This window comes from Battus philenor, unplaced genomic scaffold (genome assembly GCF_028537555.1).
Source record: "Battus philenor isolate CCGP_79_NKW_IND1 unplaced genomic scaffold, ilBatPhil1.0.hap1 SCAF_20, whole genome shotgun sequence".
NCBI classification, from domain to species: domain Eukaryota; kingdom Metazoa; phylum Arthropoda; class Insecta; order Lepidoptera; family Papilionidae; genus Battus; species Battus philenor.
This window is the reverse complement of record NW_027181683.1, coordinates 10,075,607-10,091,601: the sequence shown is the minus strand read 5'-3', so window position 1 is coordinate 10,091,601 and position 15,995 is coordinate 10,075,607. Positions and strand designations below refer to the sequence as shown.

Sequence of the window (15,995 nt, the reverse complement as noted above, 5' to 3'; positions counted from 1 at the left end):
TCTTGTCTTTTAATTATTTTCATCATCCTTATCATCACCTCTTCCAAAGATCACCACGATGACCGGTCTTCAGTTGCCGCCTATATCTAGCGACTGGTTATTTATATCGAGTTAGTCAATGTGGGAACATTTACTAACTCTTGATATAATTGACAATGCAATGTGTGATGGTATAAACGAATTGTTACTGAAAACTATCATTTTAGAATGTAACAAGTAATATTAAATTTCACATATTCTTATATATACTCGTCTTCGTGTAGCTTTCCAGTGTCCCGACTATGTCATTGGTTCATTTAAAAAAGAGGATCTTTTTTTTATAGACTACTTTTAAAATTTAGCCAGATCCGGTTCTTGTAGCAATATTTCTAACAAATATTAAAATAACAATTTGACGTAAATTATGATTTTGAAGGCGAACTAAATGTAATATCCTGAACGCACTTCGCTTCAAATTGCTTTTACCAAATGCTTAACAAACTAAGCAGTAATAAGGGAGGCAACCTTTTAAAAAAATCCCAAAAATTGATTGTCCAATTTAAAAAAAAATTATGACTGATATATTATTAATATTTTAGATTATATTATTAATTTAAATAACTCATATTGTTCTCTCGCTAATATGGATATCTGGTGTGAAAAGTCTAAACTACGAGTAGTCTTATCTTAAAATTGCATATATTGAATATATTAAAAATAATTACTTAAAATATTAACAGCATTAAGAAAGATAGCACAGTTAAAACGTGGTTAGTGTAGATGTTTCAAAAGAAGCAACAAAAGAGTAAATAATTTGTGAAAAGGCTTAAACTACTAAAAATTTGATTATTAGATCCTGTTGAACATAGAACATGTAAGTTTTAACTTGTTACTTTACGAGTAACAAAAGCTAAGCTTCTTAAAATACTACCTGTTAGCAATAATAGAAGTCAAGTTAACATCTTAATTCTTAACTATTAAAAGCAGATAAATTTTAGAGGACCCTCGCTTACGAATTGTGAACTCCCATTTTTTTGACACACCAACGTAGAAGACCCGTGTTGAGTCTTCCGTAAACCCTTGGGGGTCAACCTTCCAGTTATTACAGCATTTTCGTATATTGTGTGTTTGTGTTATATCGCAATAAATCCATAAACTAGTCAAATCATACGATATCGTGGTAAAATTCTTTCATGACAAATTTACATACAATGTACTTAGTGTGGCAATAAATACTGTTACGTTAAAAATATTATTTACATACATTTAACTATACCATAAAAAGAATGCGTGACTATTGATAACTGGCTTCAATGTTTAAAAGAACTGTAATAATTCAATGCCGATAATTTAGAATTATCAAATGTTAATAAAAGCACAAAAGATTCTTCCAATTCCATATAAAGATATTGTATAAAAAATACATTTTTTCTTACCTGCACAGATGTGAGCTGCCGTTGGTGATGTTATTAATTTTTTATAGTGAACTCACTAACGTTTTCACATTACATCAATGGTGATATGTCGTAGTGTCCGAAAAATAAATTGTCTTTAATAGTCACTACTGGATTATAATCCATTAGCCCTGTCAGTTACATTTCAAAAGAACGTCATTGACTATTCTTTTAGAAAATAATTTACATTCAATATACACCAATACCACACTTTGCGTCGTGGTTACGTTCAAAAAAAAACACGACGCAAAGTGAATTAAGATTTTCTATAGCAAACCATGTAAAGATCGAAGATAGGTTCCAGAGCAAAAATTTAAAAACATTTCAAAGTAAACATTTAAAAAACAAAAATAATATAACTCTGCCAATAAACGAATTGGAAAAATATTTACCTTTTTTGAAACCAGAAACAACACGTAAAAATTTATATAACTTTATTCTCTTTTAAGAAAAAACATGACACACTGCATTACAACACACTACGTAATTGAAACTAAACTAAAGTTAGCAAAATAAAGTGAAAATAAAACTGTATTCAAATTTCGTTCTTTTTAGTTAGAAAGGAAATCCCCGAGTTTTGATGGCTTGGCGCAATTAGAAACAAGTGTTGCCATCTTTTAGAAAAAAAGATTAAAAAAAAATTAAAGACTCGAACACAATGCAACCTCAAAAATCTAACGACGCACAGTGAAAATAAGTACTAATTAAGCAGCGACGCAACTTCGAAAAAAACGCAAAACGAAGCGAGGCAAAGCGAGGTATTGGTGTAGTGCGTAGTTTTCTTTAACATAAGGCTATTTACAAATGGAAAATGAAAAAGAGACTTATTTAAAAACGTAAATATATTTAAAACAAAACATCGACTTCTAAACATTAGGAATGTAGTTAAAACATCTTGTAAACGTAAAAAAATAAATTATTTAATATCATTTGGCATCTGCTATGTAATCCAATACTGGATTATGGAACATTTATTTAAATAAGATAAACATCAACAAGTGATTACAATGTACTTAAATTTATTTCTTGCATAATGTGCGTCTTATTCTCATAGAAAACAATAATATGATATTGGTAAATACAGACGACGTATGACTACTAAATCAGTTGAGTTTAATAAAATTCTAGGAGGTATATGTATTGTACCATAATATTATATTTTTGTAAACACATGGATCATTTTTAAATTAAATCAATGTAACAAAAGTACATCAATGTCCATAAACATACAGAAATATATTAATAAACATTTATTTATAAATACATTTGCGAATACGTACATTTTTGAAGCAATTACGTCAAGTTTTTTTTATTATTTTTACAATATCATTCAGTCATACATTTACATAATGCTGCGTGAAATATTATGAGGAAGTATCAAGATTAACGTCTGAAGCAAGGATACGTAAATTTTCATACAGTGTAGATTTCTGTGTGTGTGCGTGTAAAATAGGTTTATCGGTTTTCATCTTAGACTTTTGTGTTCTAAGAGAAAGTTATTTACAATAGCCAATGGTTAATAATAGTAACATAACTACGGAATAGCTACTGCAACGGCTTGTCGTACCTAAAAGAAAAATCCGTAAGAAAACATAAGGGTAGAAATAATTTTGAAATAGAAATTTAGAGATTTTGTTTCAATTCAATGAGAATTAAAAATTTAGTGTCGTAATTGAAAATATTTGATTCTTTGATATTCTGCACAGAATTTGCTAGAAACATAACAACAGTTGTTGCTTAAATTATTCAAATTAATTGAAATTCTATTTCTTTGTCTTCCAATTTAACTGCTGTTTTATCAATGGACTACTATGAAAACGAATTAATCAACATGTATTTTATAGTAAGTATTATCTTGTTACGATTTTAAAATTAATGGGAAATTGCGATGTCTTATATCTCAATATATATAGCGTACTTCATATTTTAGTAAACCTGAATAGTAAACAGAACATAAACTAGAACAAGCAAACGAAAAGCCTTATCGTCCGCTTATTTTTGTTAAAAAAAAGAAAACGGGTATTGTTGATTCAAAATTCAATCTTTATCCTTTGAATTATCACTAGATGTAAGAAGATATATTAACTGTAGTTAAAAAATAAATCATTGAATATCATTTGGCATCCGTATTTAAATCAAAGATATTTGAAAAACATTTATTTAAATAAAGTAAAGAAAGAGAACCGATTCAGATGAACTTGAACAGTAAAGTACATAAATATTTAAAGTGAGATATTAAAAAAAATGGTCGGAGTTTTTTTTGGGTTCTTCTCAAATTGCTTTAAACCCTCGTTAGTTGAAGGATGATATTACAATGTGATTCAAGATTCTAATAAATTGAGCATTTCTTTCAGCATTCTTATGAAATACGCAAGTGATTACTGTAAATTACCCAAAGTGGATAATAATATAAATTCATAAATAATTAATACAGAGTTCCTATAGTAAACATTATTTGGAAGTACGCATGTGGCTGAATGGAAGGGTTGCCAGTTTCAAAAGTGTAACTTTCCGTTGTCATTTGTGAAAGAATTTAGATTTGAGTATATATGATGACCTTTAATAGGAAATTATCTATAATTTTTAATTTCATTGACGCTGTTATTAACTATCTCAAAACCTAATACCTACGCATAATATTTCAGACAACTACCTACGGATCAGTTGCTAACATGCCTCGTGATCGGTTACTTTCAGTATTCATTCACTTCTTTTTCTTCATTTGTTTCGCTTTTTTCTTCTCCTCCCGTTTCTTTTCTTTGTCCTTAATAGACTTGTACAGTTTGTAGCCGAAGAACACTGAAAAGATAAATAAACTGCTTTAGAAAATTGTCTCTGCAATTTCTTTTTCATTAAAAACGGATTTTACAATGTAGATGACAAATTTTTTGAGGGAAAAAAGACGTTAATATGAAGATGACAGCTCTGTAGTCAACAACTTGTATGTTGAGGGAGAGTTCGATGATGTTAATGTTACCGCCACAGTGAAGTGGATTTATATGTATCAATGCTCGAGTCTAGTTATATATGAAGTTTCTGTTTACGAATTTTTCTTTAAAAATCTGAGAGAACAAATCCAGTAAGGTAAGAATTACCATGTAATATAAATATTTCATATTCTAACTCATTGTACATTTCTAAGGCACTATGGTTGGTAGTACTATACCTACATAAACCGGCTCTATATATCTTATTGAAGAATACAATACGAGTAACACATTAGCTGACACGATTAGTTAATATCATCCCGAATATATTTGTACAAAGTGAGTCAAATTATAAAATTTACCAAGTTATGCAAGAAAAAGACTGCGACACGTAGAATTTAGTTGCCCAGGGTAAAGGGCATCAAAAGCCGGCCCAGATAAACCCCTGAATCTATGATCGCGAAGCTCCTCCTGAGAGGAGAGATAGTACAGGACTGCCGTGACTAACAAAAATCTATACAATACAAACAAAAGCAGTAATATTTGCTCATAATTGCTCAGCCACACTACAACAACAAAAGCAACTGATAAATATCAGGACTGGAAAGTAATGTCGCTTTCTTAAGTTAAATTCACACGGCTACATTTTTAACAAGTTTATATTTCTAATCAACAATTTATTCACCTTCGTTATCAATAACCTTTTGCCTACTAGTATACAAAATTTTCAAAGCCGGAGCGGTAAAAATCAATCGGTTTTTTATAAAATACGTCGACAGAAACGACGTTACATTCCGGTCCCTCTAATACTTGGTTCAGCTCTCTCGGATATATCGGTCGGAATGCTTCATCACAACGCATCATCATCATAATTTTAAACTGCTAGGCCTCACTCATAGATTTCCAATCAGTTTGCAAGTGTCCGCTCTACCGAGAAATAACTCGAGTAGAGGTCTCTTATTGAGAGTCATTAGGCCTCGTAATTCTATGCCTACTTAAGGGCTTGGAAGACACGGAATCTAGTGGTTCTAGTTGGATGCTCTCGAGGAAGCATTCGAGGTTAGCTGATGCATGGATGTAGGCTTGGTGCATTAAGCGATCTACCAACTCACAATCGGTGTAAATGCTAAAAAGCAAATAGCATTAGGCAATTATAAAAAATCCTTAGCCGAACATTTCGGTAAACAATACGAAAATTTCATATTTCTATCGCTCTAATGAATACGAAATACATTTTTCTTGTTAGGCTATTAATGCATGTGCCACATATACAGGTTATAGTTATAAGAATAAGGGAAAATGTTAGTAATTTTGTCGCAAAAAATTATCACTTTGGAATATGTCAAATTAAATTATTTCTTCTATTAGAATTCGACAAGTCAATAACTTCTGGCAGTACAAAGTCTGCAGGGACAGACAGTAAAAAATAAATAATTTTAATTCGTATTTTGAAAATGCCGTGTCTTACTATATCATGACTACGTTATTATTATTAAAATCGTCTACTTTTTCACATAGTCTACCAAAAGTTAATTGACAGCAAATGAGCTGTAGGCACATTAACTATTAAAGCTTTCACCTAAATTTATTCATTCTGTATACTTGAATAATAGTGCGAAATGTTTCGCTTAGAAGATGCTTTAAAACGGCAATAGTAGTAGGAAATGGGAAAATTATTAGCTGGAGTCTTGTAACCGACGAAGTTGTAACAGAAACACAAGACTAACAGCTTCGACATATAACAGATACTAGAGAGTTTCACTTAGTAAACTTGGAAACTTAATATTCATTAGGAATCTTAAACAAATTAGTAATTTATATTTTTTTATTTCCTTACGTTATATTACTCAATTGTTTAACTTGACTTCGTACTATTGTTTGATCTAAAGTGTCATACAAGACCCTATTAAATCTTTATCGGACCTTATTTATATTTATGATCATTTATGTACGCCTAAGCGCCTGATAGTCAGCGAACTGATGCAACAGCAGGCTGGTCGAAGCCGGTAAGTAATAGTCTTTGAGAAATTGCCACATCAGTGAGGTAGAAATATAGGTCGTTTTGATTCCAGATAAATACACCACCTCAGAATGGCGCCTGGAAGTGAGTAGATATAGTGAGCAGAGAATCGCATAAGATGACAGGCATTTGGGAAGAATTTTATATCTAGTACAGGGTGAGAATACACTAGTAATAATAGTTATGTTTGAGTTTAAGTGTCCTGTTTTTGCTAGACTAAACAAATAGAATAAAATGTTGAATATGATTTTGAGGAGGTATTACTATGTAACGTAGTTAAAAGCTGCTGATCGAGGTTTGACACCGTTGGTCACTCTCGAATATGAATGATGAAAGTGATTCGATTATCAACCTAAGTCTAGATTTTCTTTGGTCCATGTAGTGTTAGCGTAGGCAATCTGACGACTTCCCAATTTAAAAGACTAACAAATGAGAAAAAGTTCTTGCGGAGCTTTCAAAGGTGAGTACTTTAGCAAGTTTGGCAAGTCAAACCCTGTGAAACTGTGAATGCCAAGTAAACCATACTTCGCAATAACTATTTCGTATGAAAGAGTATCATATAGTCATGTGCCGATAATTTTGATAGTGGTCCTAGTGTTTCGAGATTAATCCAATCTGGCAAAGCTGATCTAAATTGGCGTAATGTCCAATACAAACAAGACTGACTAAACGGAATTTAAACAAATTAAGATAATTTTGGTATTGGACTCCCTCAAAGACAGCCACGATGTCCGACTTCCCGCGACTTTGACAATTTCGTCGGACCACCTAGTGAGGGGGGAGCTTACCCACGCCGCTACTGCTCGGTGTTGCTATTCGAGAATCTTTCGGCCCTAACGTCCATCAGTTGTACAAGCGATAAGCCTCGCACACTTTTCCTTAAGACGAGCAAATTTTGGATATATTTAGGTGACTTTAGTAGTTCCGTTCCTTCATGTCAGATTATAATGTATAAAAGTTTGGTTATAATGAAACATAGACATACCGATTAGTGCTAATAAAAGTAATGCACCAAAAGCATAAAGCGCCAACTTAAAAATGATCGCGCGGTTTATGGCCTGGTCCAACTCGGTCATGTCCAACGGCACCTCTTGCAGCTTTGACTCCAGCTTCGTCGCCAGGGTCTTTTTCAAATGGTCCGTGAACTGGGCCTTATCGTTATCGTCCATGTTATTGTACATTTCCAATACTCCTTGCAGTTGTTCTGTGATGTCATCTGACTCTCCTTCCTCTTCTGCGGCGGCCGCAATGTTCTTCAACAGATTTATGATGTCCACGTTCATGATGGAGTCCGATATTTTCTTTTTGATGGCTGCCCCAATTTGCTGGCCGATTCCACCCGCTGCTTTCTCCGCCATTTTCTTTTTGTCGCGAAAGATAAAATTTGTTTAAGATACACTTTAATTAAACCTTTTTTTCTATTTATCGAACACTATCCGACGAATATTATTTTATTAATTGATTAAATAGCTAAGATAAACGCTGTGTGTTATTTCCTGACCTATTCCAGATGCCATGTAAACAATCGGGCATGATCTAAGTAAATACATTGATATGCATTTACATGAGCAAAATAAAAAAAAACTAGACATTGTACTTTTATTGATTATAGTGCGTATAAGTAAGTATTATAGTGTATGTATATTTACTTAAAGTTGAAGCTAATACAAATATTATATATATACCAATACAAAAGACTCCGAAAATATATCCTTTTTCTATTACAAATTTCTGAAGCCGTCTCTATAATTTCTTAACTTAAATAATTATACATCCAAAAATCTTTTTAATGACATATAATTAACTGAAAAAAAAACTTTTTTTTTGCTGAACTTCAGATTCATTATGGACATGCTGCCATTTTTCATCGAGAAAAATAGATAATAGGTGCAAATTATTTTCTGTACCAACCACATACAGGGTACATACGTTGTATGCAGTATAGATAATACGCTAATTCTAGAATATCCATAATGACAGCTTACTTAATTAAATAAAAATAATTTTGAGTCTATAATCAATATGACTACATTTTAAAACATTATATTTAATAAGTAAGAAATTGAATTTACACGACATTACCGAATTTGAGTATAATTAGGTAAAAGACTAAAGCAAAATGTATCAATTTATAGATAATTAAATAATATAGCATATTATAGACTCACCACGCGTTACTATGTCAGCACCTTTAGATAAACTGTTTCATTTAACGAAGGACACTGATTTATCTTTAATGTGCAACACAGTATCGACGTCGCACCGATTACATATCTACATGGCAACCGAAACGGTGAACAAGACATTTATAAATTTATTTACGATTCTTCTGTTAATAAACGTATATATTAGGGGGACCGGAAAATATTGTCGCATTCTTAATTTAAATTCACCTTCGTTATCAACAAACTTTTGCCATCAAACCGGAGCGGTAAAAATCAATCGGTTTTTCTGTAAAATACGTCGATAGAAACGACATTACTTTCTGGTCCCCCTGATATTATCTGTTAAAGAACTAGTTGTAAAGAAAGTAGACGGTAAGTCCACTTAGACGTTCACCTACCCACTGGCCTGAGCAAGTGAAATCAATACATGGACTCTATTACTGCTAATGTAAAGAAGGGGATAGGATGGTATGAACAGAGGTAGTAGTTGATTTCGTCAAGACGTTTCAAGACGGACGAGAACATCAGAATGAAGAAACTCCTAGATTAAAAAAAACATGTGACTCAGACATTAAAGGAAAGTCATAGATAATTAATGTATGGCCTATACAAATATCAATGGTATCAAAAATAATAGACAATGCAATGAAAAAGTACCAAGAAAAACGTTTCCAAAGTTCAGATTACTATATGTTAAAATTAATTGTTGTTTACTGTCCCTGCAGACTGTACTACAAGAAATTTTTGCCTGCCTCATTCCAATTAAATAAAAATTATTTAAGAATTATATACAAAAATAATAATTTAATTAATTTGTATAGGTGTAAAAGCTGCAAAGCTTTTTACTGACAAATGAGCTATATCCCTTTAAAGCTTTTAGATGTAAAACGAATCACGCTGTAGCAATAGCAATATTAGTCTCTATCACCACACGGAATGGTATCCGGATTATCTTTTATCGGGAAAATTGTATACGTGGTTATAGACTACGTGTGCAACGTACCAATTTTTGTATTTATCGATGTTATGTAAGCAAAATATAAACTTGATAACGCAACGATTATAATTTTAAGTAAAAAGTTTAAACAGCACACGAACAGATAAAATTAATCCTGATAGCGGTGTATAAGTAACATGTAAAAAAGACGTATGTTTGTGACAATATTTTAATTAACTAATTTCATTGAAATGAAATATTTTTATTTGCATTATAAAAATAATATTAAAAATTGATAATATGGTATTGGAAAAGAATGCTACGGGCGGCTACCAGGGCAAGCGTCGCACTGTAATGCGACCAAAAGCGTTGTACCACGCCTTTGGACTGCGCGCGGCGATACGGGGGGGAATATTGTCTGTTCTGTTCCGTTAACCTACTGTCAAAGGCGGCGGCGCTTTAGGTCTTTTTTTCACTATTTCATCAGGCTCTCTGATATCTATTCCCATCTCTCTCATATCTATTCTTCGGGAGCTCAGTCACGTAAAACTTCTGGGCCAATCGTTCTCCCGATTTTTTTGCATCATTACACAAAAGTCGTCGCTATTGAGACTCTATTGCTCTAATTGCAGTTAAATCTATTGTCTTTTTTGCCGATAAACACACTTTGCAAAGTTATATATAAATATATTATAATCGCCACGGCGAGTTGGAGATCTGTGTGATATAATGGTACGCAGAGAACCATCCTTTGGAAACTTGCGTGCAGTGGCGATTCCATATAATTAATGTACAAAATGTGAATTATATATAAGACATGCATCTCGAGAATCGAACCCGCGGCCTACGCTCGAAAGTCTTTTACCGATTAAGCTTTCGTAGACGAATCAATCACTACGATCTATTACCATAGACGAATCAAATGAAAATCCTCACGGAATCGGTGTTATTTCGAAAAGTTTCATCAGCTAACAGAGTAAAAAAAAATTATGTGGTAATATAGTTTGGGAATGAATTTCTCTAAATGCTGGATTAAAAATAGTACAAAAAATACGACTGAATTTGCCGTGGGCCCTTTTTAGATGAGGTCACGACAGGAGCTCAAGTAACTGATAACTTTAACTTGAAGTATGTCATCACAAGGGATCCCTATTTAATTTCAATTTCTATTAAATTTGGCTCGTCTAGCATTCTTTACTTTATATACCGCAATGATCACTATAAATGATCCATTTACTTGTTTATATTTATTCATATCATTGTTCACTTCAGATCATTTAAAGTCATCACTGGTGTTCCTCATAAAATTGTCATAAGTGCCTAATTGGTATAAACTAGAAAAATGATTTTGAGCTGAATGATCATGAGCTTTTCTACAACGGCATCCTTAAACTAAAAGCTAAGAGTGTTCTAAGCGTGGCCAGATCTGAGAACAGCCCACAACAAACTCATATGTGTTTCAGTTGTGATCACTTCCACGGTATTTTTTATTACAGTAGTTAGAGAAGTAGTTTTTTACAAGTTTTTGTTGCATATACAATCTAAATTTACCTTATGTGTAAAACCTTACACACTTGCCTACACAATTATTGCTGCTATTATTAATACTAATTATTTTATGAGGATTAGCAAAAAAAATAAACATATCTTTATATTCAGTGTTAACCTTATGTAAATCGCTTAGGCGTGACAAATGAGCAATGTTTTATATATCATTTTATTACATATAGCTTTACTTCACAGTAGTAAAAATATTTTTTCTTTTTTGTATCTCTGAACATCACCTTTAACTCCAGATCTACGTATAAAATATTTAGTTTTTAAGAGTTTATTTATTACAAATTTAATAATTTGATAATTATAATCCAAATCGGATGGGAGCGTTTAGGAAGCTCTGAAACATCTTGTCAAAAACGTCGCAATGTCTTAAGATGGTCTTGGACCAGTTTGTGTTGTCAATGACATATGAACCCGAGACGTGCTCGCTTGTGATTGGCCTTCTAAGAATACTCGAGGTCACCCAGAGAGCAATGACTAAGGATTGGTACTTGGTACTTCTCTGCAAGATAGAATGCGAAATGAGGAGATCTGCAAAAGAACCAACGTCACCGACGTAGGTTCAAGAATTGTTTATATCAAGTGGCAGTGGTCTTGAGTAAAGAGGGAAGGTTCTCAAGTGGCGACCACGCACTAGTAGACGCGACGTGTGTGTGACCACTAGCTGGATTAATAATCTTCAAAACTTTATATATAATAAATATTACATTAAAAAATATAAAGTTTTCTTATACAAAAAATTGCGCAGTAGCATCGCATCGGTATTGTATATTGGAATAAATATCTGTGTGACTAATTTGTCACAAACATATTGTTTCGATTAGGTACCTACTACTATTTTGTCATAATTCATTTTAAAACAATTTATTGATAAGAGAGAGTCGGTAAAATATAATTAATTTTCGAAATGCTTGGCGGACCGCATAAACGTGATAAAAGGGTCGCATGTTTCTCATCCCTGATTAACGTAAACTAATATAATTAAAAGAGTTTTATGATATCTAATTGCAAAGTTAATTAAATCTAAAAACTTAACGTAAAATTACTCTAGGATTAGTTTAATGATTCTTGAGTAATTTTCTGTATATTATATATTGGAGGAACAAGTTTGTTTATAATATTTCATTCACTTACAAAGTACAGCAAAGATGAGAATTACGAATAAAATCCCGAGCAGGGTACCGCTGCCATTGCTGTTGAACACTTGCGGGACGTTACCCGATAGCATGCTTCTCAAATTCTCCTTCATCTCTTCATCCATCTCGGATTGTTCCAGCATTTCCAGCATCTCCTTAGTTGAAGGAGTTTTATCACCTTCGAAGGAATTTAACATTTCTTCGAGTCGATTCAGGTCTTCGGTTCCTTCGGCCATTTTCTTCACGAATAAAAAAAATAATATGACGTAGAAAACAGAGATATAACTAATTAATAAAAGATAATATAAAACTAACTAAATATTATACATGTATATGTTTGTACAGATGTTTTGCGATATCGACAACTGTAACACTAATAATAATTCACGATAAATGTGTTATTGCAAAGAAACTTAGTCGCTGAGTTACTTATCTACAGATATAGTTATAAATAGACAGATAAATTATAATTTGTATTTATTTAAAAGTAAAAAATCATTTATAATAAATCACACAGTTTTAGATGACACAAAAAAGCGCAATTATTACTTACTTGTGTAAAACGAAAATACAATTCAAATTACCGAACGAAAATCACCAAATGCATTAATATAACTGCACCACAAAACACTGAATTATTATAAAACAGTCATTCAGATCTCTGCCGCGTTCTTATTCGTTATCTTCGGGTCACAATAAAATACATAATACGTCGACACACGTGGAACACCACGCTGGAATTTTGTATGGTACAAGTGATAAGTTAAAGCGATTGTAATATTTTTCTAGATAAATTTTTGAAGTATATATAATATTCTTAGATATTAAACGAAGTCTTTTTTTTTTAATTTTGTACCGCAACGCCTGTATTACTGTATATCTGATCAGATTAAACTGCACATTTATTCATTCATGTCAGACGATAATTGCCCACAGCAAGATACGGGCCATTCCCAAACATCGCTACATTGGCTGATATGCGCGTCCTTGACTATTTCGTACACCTATTGGGAGACCACACTAGAAGTACCGACACACGTGGCGTCTACCGGATCGAGGTCCCCGCTCAAACATTAAATGATCACATATTTAGTGTAAATTATTGGGATGGTATGGTTTACTAATTTATGTCCTGCATTTCTTTTACCTGACTTACATTGCTGCCCAAGTGGCACTTGCATTTGATTCCGTGAGTTCACGGGGACAGTACGCCGAGGGGGCTTACCTTAAAACCTCTTTTAAGGTAGCAAAGCTCGATGGTTTTCTGAACAGCCACAGATCGGGCCGCTGCACGCTAGTTTCACCGAATTGGAAGGCTATTTATGAACACTGATGTAGAGTTCCACAGTATCATTATCATGAACAATTCAGCTAAGGAACGTCCACTGCTGGGCATAGGCCAATGTGATCCCTTTATACAGAATGATAAGAAATGGATGCAAAACTTTAAAGATTTTAGGTTACAAACTATACTTTCACTCCTTTGTAGCTTTTAAACCTATAATCAATTATACCATATACACAAAGCTGAAATATATTAGCAGCCATGTGTATCAAGAAATTATTGCATGACGGTGGCCACGCGTCTTGATAATACGGAGCTAATTTAACATCTAAAAATTTCCATGAGCCGCAAAAAATAATGTTTTGAAAAGGTATTATTTTTTTAAAGAACTACTAAGTATATTCATTGAAATTAAATATTACAGTAATTTGAAAAAAGTTTTAATATATAGGAAACTATACCCGTTTTTTAATATGTAATTATATAAAAATGAAAAGTAAATTTTAGTAGTATAAATTTACATTTATCGCAAACTACAAATATCTCTTCAAAGAACCGCATGTGGAACGCGAGTCGCTGGTTGGTCACCTCTAGCATATGTTAATTGTAAAAGTAGATCTTAAAACAAGAAGATTAGGCAACTAGTTTCATGCCCAGTGCTGAATAGTATGTCATAAATATTGTTTTACATTTATGTGTCTTGTTAGTTAAACATGTTTCTTCACTATGTTTTTGATATCACTTTTAGGAAAGTATCGGTAATCTTTTAATATAGTAAATGTAACAGTACTGTAATAAAAAAGTAAGATATAAAGTATTATCGGCCTTGTCTTACCTATGTCTGTTTCATGTCATTGTTAGACAAATAAATAAATATGCAAACAGATATTCAGTCATATAATTAGTCTCCTACATGTGTAGTTTCTTTGTAGTTATACCTTTGTTTCAAAAACCAGATTTTTTTAAATAAAAATAAAATCAATTTCTCTGTATGTTAATTTTAATTGCTAAAACTGTAAAAATACACATATAAAGCATTTAATCAACAAACACTCATAACAAAGCATATTACAGTGAAAAGGATTTTATAATGATAACATAGCTTGGATTCCCCTTTAAGTTTCATTATTTTCTATAAAGTTATGTTCTTTTAGTATTATTCTTTATATTTTTTTATGGCAAGTGGTCACTATTACACAAATAATCTTCAAAGTGGATAACAACATAAATAAACATGTGTCTAATGTCAAGGTCTCATCCTCCAAGGTCTAAGCTGACTGAAATTAAGTATAAATTTCTTGTGTAAAAATAAAGATAATTTAGTTGAAGAAGCTATTCAAATATTTTAATTATAATAATCATGAGAGTCTATAATTAAATTACAAATAAAGATTGTTACAACAAAAGTATTATGAAAAAGAAACAAACTTGTGTATGGTGTAACCATTTGTTACAAATCAGAATTATAATTTTAAATTCATAAAAAAGAATTATTATTATGAATCTCTTTTCAACTCATCATTTAAAGAAAATATTTCTGGCTCACAATCACATAAGTTTTACAGTAAATAACAATAAGTAAAAATGCATAGCTGCATATTTTATTCAATAATCTTAAACATTTAGAAAGACTCTTTTACTATAAACATTAACATAAGATGTACAAAAGTTGACTTAATTTTTTTTGAAAAATTACAAATAAAATTAATGTACAAATAAATAGGATTAAAGCTCTTACGTTTAGTGTTATATGCTTTTTTTAAATAATTCTTACATTATGAAAAAGGTGCAGTTGTTATCTTAAAACAGTACCATAACCTAAAGGTATATGCTATGAACTTTTATTCTGATATCTATATATTGAGTTAATTTCTATATTTTGCTATAATATAAAAAAGTATAAGTCGGTTTACATCAATATGTTGCGCATAATCAAACATTAGAGAACATGCAACGCAAATGCAATTTAGATTGGAGAAATAACCAAAATAGTTGAAGTTCAGTTTCATTGAAAAATAGTTTCATAGAAAAAAGAGACTAAGAAGATCACACTGCACCAGCAGATGTAAAAATGTCTAAATTGCTTTCCTAGACAATAAAATTTCAATACTGTGATTACTACACATCTTAAGTTATTTACTGTTTATGTCTGTCCCATATTCTTATGATGTTTAACATCTATTTTTGTGCCTAGATTACTATGTCTAGGACTTAATATGCTTATTTATAAGATGGTTAAGTATGTTTTAACCTCTTACAAAAATATCCAGTCGTACAATTAATTATAATTCAATAACAGCAATAGATTGACCCAAGGTCGCACAAGGTCCGCTTGGAGCTTTAGTCACCTTAACCCTGATGTAGCCATTAATGTTAACAGATTAACATTTGTCAAAATACCCCTAATCTTACACAGAAACAAACAAATGTATCAACTTAAAGTACAGGACGGTACATTTGGTTCGCTGAATAATTTTGCTAGAAACGATTACAAACTGGAATTCATTTAGGTATTTAAAAATTAAATTCCCTGCA

At 31.9% G+C, this 15,995-nt stretch overlaps 1 protein-coding gene across 1 annotated transcript; it reads right to left on the bottom strand.

The window, feature by feature from the left end:
- Positions 1-3,692: 3,692 nt before the first annotated feature.
- Positions 3,693-8,630, bottom strand: LOC137922833 (uncharacterized). Its single transcript, XM_068765921.1, has 3 exons — positions 8,549-8,630; positions 7,366-7,741; positions 3,693-4,232 (listed from the first exon to the last, which is right to left on the bottom strand). The coding sequence occupies exons 2-3, from the start codon at positions 7,736-7,738 to the stop codon at positions 4,138-4,140; spliced, it is 468 nt and encodes a 155-aa protein (XP_068622022.1). The 5' UTR covers positions 7,739-7,741; positions 8,549-8,630; the 3' UTR covers positions 3,693-4,137.
- Positions 8,631-15,995: the final 7,365 nt, after the last annotated feature.

Coding starts and splice junctions, on each gene's coding strand:
- LOC137922833 (XM_068765921.1), bottom strand. CDS start 7,738: ATGGCGGAGAAAGCAGCGGGTGGAATCGGCCAGCAAATTGGGGCAGCC. Junction 4,233..7,365: donor ACTTTTATTAGCACTAATCG/GTATGTCTATGT, acceptor TTATCTTTTCAG/TGTTCTTCGGCTACAAACTG.